The sequence below is a fragment of the Nannospalax galili genome, unplaced genomic scaffold (genome assembly GCF_000622305.1).
Source record: "Nannospalax galili isolate Female #2095 unplaced genomic scaffold, S.galili_v1.0 scaffold701, whole genome shotgun sequence".
Taxonomy (NCBI): domain Eukaryota; kingdom Metazoa; phylum Chordata; class Mammalia; order Rodentia; family Spalacidae; genus Nannospalax; species Nannospalax galili.
This window is the reverse complement of record NW_008344990.1, coordinates 856,017-862,436: the sequence shown is the minus strand read 5'-3', so window position 1 is coordinate 862,436 and position 6,420 is coordinate 856,017. Positions and strand designations below refer to the sequence as shown.

The 6,420-nt window shown below is 40.4% G+C and overlaps 1 protein-coding gene across 1 annotated transcript in view; it reads left to right on the top strand.

Moving 5' to 3' along the window:
- Positions 1-408: 408 nt before the first annotated feature.
- Arhgef9 (Cdc42 guanine nucleotide exchange factor 9) overlaps positions 409-6,420 on the top strand; it is a 200,284-nt gene continuing 194,272 nt past the window's right edge. Inside the window, exon 1 of the mRNA XM_008841251.3 lies at positions 409-826. Within this exon, the coding sequence (XP_008839473.1) occupies positions 797-826 (30 nt within the window). The 5' untranslated portion in view covers positions 409-796. The remainder of the gene's footprint in view (positions 827-6,420) is intronic.

Genomic DNA, 6,420 nt, shown 5'->3' with positions numbered 1-6,420 from the left:
CGCGTGTGTGGCGGGAAGGGGAGCAGAAAGAAGTTTGGAAAGCTGTTGTAGTGAACAGAGTCAAAGTTTTATCTTTCTATGTAACCCTATACAGGTACCTTCCCTATTTCAAACATTTTATGTATCTGTAGAATGGACATATTACTGCTTGCCTTTCCAGGGTTATTCTGAAAAGTGAAAGCAATGCAGATGAAAGTGCAAGAGATTTGACATTACAAAAGAGAAGGCACCAGGGGAGGGGACAGAGGGAGGAAGGCATGAGAATCCGCTGGCATGGTTTCAGTGGGCCAGAATCTTATTATTCAGAAACTGTCCCCAAACTGCTTGCAACTTTGGAGAGGACTTTCCGCTGAGTCAACATAATTGGGAAGCCCCACTAAAATAAATAGCATCTAACTCCAGCGCAGCAGTAGGGCAGGCAGGGGTAGCAGCTGTCTTTTATCCTTGGAGGAGGTTATTCTTCCCAAATTCTCTCCTGCACCCAACCCCACAGTGCTCCAGCCTTGGAGGGAGACAAAGGCAGCTCTTGGGACCCCCTCCCCCAGTTGCGTGTTTCCTTCCTGTTAAGCCCCCTGGGGAGCAGCAGGGTGGAGAGGCAGAGCCCGCACGCTGGCATGAAACAACCTAACTGAAGGCTAGGTCGGGCGGAGGGGATTGGGCTGTAGAGCTGTGGAGGAGGGGAGGCGGAGGGGGCGCTGGGGCTCTCATTTCCTCCAGCCCAGTCCTCCCTCCCAGGCAGCCCGCGACAACCCGCGTCAGCCACCCGGCCTCAGAGAAGCTGGTCTTCGCGGACACCATGCAGTGGATTAGGGGAGGATCGGGAATGGTGAGTGCATGTAGCTCTGCCTTGCCCTGCATGAGCTCTAATCCCCCACCCCAACCTACAATCCCTCAAATTAACCTCCACGCGCACGCGGGGAACCCACACACCTCTGCCCACCGCCTTCGCTGCTGTCCTTCAGACACCAGTGAGCTTCCTGTAGCCATTTTAGGAGTCTCTGCTTGCCTGCCAGACCAGGAAAGCCCCCTCCCATCCCCCTCAGCATTTCTGCCGCCCTCAGACACTCGGGTGGGATGAGAGTCAGGGCTAGATGAAATGTCCCGGAGCATCCCAAGGGTTACCTGGGATACTGGAAAAGGAAGGGTCTGACAGAGAGGGCTCTCTGAATAGTGAAGCTCACAGGAGGCAGACAAGCTTGAAAGGGATTGGGGGTGGGTTAGTTACAAAGCCCAAGATTGTAGAAAAGAGCCTTATAAGGAGCTTCATGTGCCACTTAACTAGGCTGTGTGTGCCTGCCACGTCTAGCTAGCCTTAGGGCATGAGGGCCCCAGAGCCACCCAGATGGAAGCTGCCTGAGAAAGCTCTGCAAAAGCCTCCTTGTTTGGGATGGTTTCACCCTGTTCACATTTAGGGCTTTGTCAAGGAGAGAAGGCTACAGAAACCCTCATCCTCTAAATGGACATTCAGCTAGCAGACCCCCACCAACTCAAGGAGCATTGTTCAGTATGGTCCTGAGTTCATTTTATGCCATGGTGCTCCCTTTTGTACCTGGAGACCTTGAAATGACTTCCCTTTGCAGAGAGGAAGTGGTGCCTTCATCTTGATGCTTCTCTGAATCAGCCAGGGATAGTGCATGCCTGATCAGGGGTTCTGGGTTCTGGGTAATGGAATGCCACAATGACTTTGTCTTCAGCACTGGCAAGGGGTATTGGAGGGCAGTTGGGTTGGGTTAGCAGGCACTGATGCCATTGTCAGCACAGATTTCTGTGCTGCCACCCGCACCTGCAGCTACAGCAAAAGAGCCTGAAGCAATTGGGCAAAAATTGATATTTAACTCCATTTTTGTTCCCATTCTAAAAAGGGAGGAGGGGATTTGGTGGATGCTAGGAGTATATTCAAGGGATCTGCCCTCTTCCCTTCCTTAGAACCCTTTCTCGGGTTCTCTGTTTCAGTAGTCCTTAAAGACAACTACTTTATATGCCTAAATAAAGGGCTTCAAGAGACTTTTCATCTCAGAACAACCTCCTTCCCCCAGGGACACATAAAGCTAATCAAATGTTTGTGGAACCAGTAAATGTTAGAGCAGGTAAAGATCTTAGAGTGTTTGTAGTCTATCCTGTACATCAGAAGAACCAGAGAGTGAGAGAGACTTGCTCAATGTCACTAACTGTTTGAAGTAAAATCTCAGTCTCTTGACTCTCCCTCATTGTCTTTCATAAGTGCTCCACAAAATATCTGTTCAGATGGTGCTAGAAAGGAAGAGAACAATAAATTTGGAAAAGATCTTCAATCAGTACAAATACCGTAAAATTTGCTTGAAAAAAATCCCATGCAAGTTCTGTCATTGGTAGCAACTAGATCTAGGCAAGAGTTTTGATTTTGCTAATATATTGTCATATAAGGACTCAGAATCATACACCAACAATGGATTAAATTATTGGAGAATTTGAAGTTTTTCAAATTATAAGAGAATGACATACATCTTGCAAAGACTATGATTAAAGACTAATGAGGAAAAATCTCATGATAAGATTTTAAGGGACTGAAACAATGACTCTTTTATGATGAAAGTGTTTACAGGGCCCCTTGTTAGAACTCAGGTGATAGGACTAATGCACCTTTAGTCTAGTCATGGAGGCAGGGAACTTCTAGTCTTTACCCTGGTGTTCACTATTTGATGGGAATATTTTGGGAGTCAGATTTTCTCCTTAAAATGAGAAAAATGACTACCAACATTCCTTCCAGGATGGATTCTAAGGTTCTAAGAGTAAGTGTTGGATAAAACTAGTAAGAGTTATGGGAAAAAATAGTGTTACATATAGCTACCATTTTGTAATATGGTTAGTCAGAAAGTCTTGGCACCTTGCACTTTCACTTGCTCTATAGGTGAAGCATAGACTGCATGTTTTATAACTGAGAATTTTTTTTAGCTTATTTGACAGTTGTACCTTATTTCAAATGTTATAATGTAACTCATGAAATACTGTTCAAGATTTCACAGAAATTACTATCTCAGTGGATTCAACATGTTTACCTGTGAGTTCATGTTGGATGATGAATTGTTTAGTATATGATTTATAGTTTCTGCTTTCAGTGCTATTTGTCACTGAAATAGGAATTACATCTAAAGTGGAAAGAATGTTCTTCTTTAAGTCACAAGTCTAAAGTTGAGACCTTGGCTTTTATACTTTTTAGCTCTGAAATTCTTGCTAATTGTTAAACTTCTTTCACGCTCAGTATTCTCATCCATTAATGGGAATATAGTACCTTATCTTATAGGTACTATTGTAGACACTGATCTATGTTTTAAAATATTTAGACTATCTGCTAAAAGTTTTGCTGAATCTCTTGCAAAGGAAAAAGTACTAGGCAAAACCAATTACTCTCAGGGAGTTTATATTCCAGTGGATTGAAGGGGGGTGGTAACTAATCAGTCAATCAAATGAAAGTATAGTATGGGAAGATGTGTTAAGCACTAAGGAAAACACTGGTAAGGAACAGAGACAGGGAGTGGGACGATATACTAGGTCAATTAAGGCTTCCCTGGTTAGGGAATATTCAAGCAGGAATATGAATGAAATGAAAGATTAAAGCTCCACATGCATTTTCAGAAGAAAATTCTAGATATAAAGACCATCTAGAAAAAATGCAACTGTATTATTTAAGGAACAATGTACTGGGGATGAAAAAATTAGAATTAATTGGAGAAAAATGATAGATAAAATCAGAGAGAAAATAGATCAGTGATATAGGGAAATTTATGTCACTGAGAGGAAGAAAGTTTGGAAGGCCTTGAACTGATAAGGGATATGATCTTAATTATAAAATTGACTTAAATTTTATCAGAAGACTACATTGTAGCGGGACAAGGATAAGAGTTGTGAAGAGGCTCTTACGTTACTCCAGGTTAGAGGTGATGGTGGTTTGGATCACAGTAATAATGGTAATGATGATGTGTATGATAAAAGGGCTGTGCCAAACATTATTTGTCAATAGTCTATCTTTCTTTTTTCTGATTACCTATTCAAATGCTCAAATGGTAGATACTTGGATTAGAAAGTCTGATGGTATGCAAACCAAAGTATTTCATATAAAAATTCAGTGATTTAATTGATCTAGTTTGCACTTCTGGCCACTGGCCTATCTCATTGAGTTTTGGTATTTAGATTACATACTAGTGATTATATTTCCTGATTTCTGACATTCTAAGAAAACTAAGTATCATATGAGTCCTTTGGAAATTTTGCATATTTAGCATACATGTTATTTAGGATGGATCACTTTTTAAGACTATCTTCTGTATGACAAAATTATCTTCACTAATAATCATGCAATGATCAGTATTAGTCTTCATTTTCATGACTTGATCTTTAATTTTCAAATATTCAGTGAAAAAGAACAGTACGTTTCTATTTTAAAGAAATTTGAATTCTCAAATCTATCACATGTGTGAACTTAGATACATATTCCATGAATAAGTGTTATACTGTCTATCTGGCATTGTCTTGCTGTTTTAGATTTTAAAGCACAGACAAAATCCCCAGTTGGTCATGTAGAATTGTCAAGTTTTGTTTCTTTGTCTTTACCTTAAATGATTCTGATCTTTTATAAGATGAAAGAACCGAATGAACACATGTAGTTAATTTTGTTTGTGTGTAGGGCCAACTATGTACCTGAGTTCTCTTAGTCAGCTTCTACATAAAGTACGGAGTTATCAAAGGATAAGTAATTAATGATGCTAATTTGAAATTATATGTCTCAGAAAACAGCAGTAACAATATTTGTTTTTAGTTGCATTTTCTTTTTATGTTATGTGTATGAGTATCTTGCCTATGTATATGTACATGACCATGTGTGTGCAGAGCCTGCAGCTGTCAGAACAAGGCATTGGACGTCTTGGAACTGGAGATACTGACGATTGTGAGCTGCTTTTTGTACATGGATGCTTTTTGGAACAGAACCTGGGTCTCTGTAAGCAGCAAGTTCTCTTAGACATGGGGCCATCTCTCGAAACCCCACCCACAACAATTGTTTTGACCTTTGAACTATCAAAGACTTCAGGAAGCATTGTTTTACCACTGCAGTTTCTTAGAATTGCTAGTGCATGGTGATAATAAAATATACTTTGAATTTTAGTCTTTAAAAATATAGTGTTCTCTGTATTCCAGGTCCTCCAGTTCCCATTGCCCCTTCCTCATTTTGTTACTTATTTGGAAAGAATATAAACTTCTTCCTTATAGATTTAATTCCTTGTCACATTTCCTATGACATTTTAAGCCATACCATTTGAGTTTGTGGCATTCTCTGTATAGGCAAAATGGGATGGCCAAATTGTAAGTTTGTTGATTTAGTTCTGCTATTGGTTACAGAGTTTCATCCACATTGGCTTAAAAAACACAAAGTTTTGCTCTTCCATACAAGAAGTCAGGAGATAAGCATAACTGGGCCAGTGTCAAAGGTTCAGAGTCTTTAAAGACTTCTCATTATTCCAAATGCTTCACACTTCATGCTCCAAAGAGTGCTGAAGTACCAGAAATTTATTAATATCTACATTTTGGAAGGGCAGAAGAGGAGGAAAAGGGCTCAATTCATTTTTTTGTTTGTTTTATAGAGGTCTTCCCCCAAAGCATGTTTAATACTTCTACTTGTACCTTATTGAAAACCTGAGTCATGACTGCTCCCATCTTCAGTGGTAACTACATGATGCTGTAATTTTCATTTAGTGATAAAATTTATACCCCAAAATTATGGATGAAATTTCTGATACAAGGAAGGAAAGGAAGAATTGGTTGTTAGGAAACACTGTGCAGTCATTGCCACAATTACTGTACCTATATGTTTGCTAGAGAAGAAGTACAGAATTACAGAATATACAGCACTCGGCATTACATTGTGAGCCAAAGCTTGGTGATGTTGATGATAGTAGAGAAAGCTGGTATCAGTTGGAAACTCAATTAAAACTTGATAAAATTTTTCTTCCTTTGCTTCCAGTGGTGGAAGTTTTATTTGTGTGTGTGTGTGTGTGTGTGTGTGTGTGTGAAACTAAGTGGAAGGTGAAATACTTCACTGAGACAGTCAGTGCAGAATTGAGCAGTGACCAGCATTTGGGAAGGGGTAGAGAAGGGAGTTCACTTAACCCCCATAAGTCTGATATTTGGACTTGCACTGTGACTACCTGATAGGAAGTTGGTGATCTAGATTTTGAGCTCAGACTGTGATAGCGGAGGGTCTGACAGTAGATGATGAGCTACTGAAAGTGAGAGTTGCGAACAGAACTTGATTGTTTTCCAGTTTTAGGCTTACTAACCTAGATCAGATACAAATTTGTGGTGGGAATGGTGTGGGTAGGGGGATGCAAAAGTATTTACCAGACCAAATTGTTATAAAAGTTATACACCGTGGACAGAACATAGTGGGAA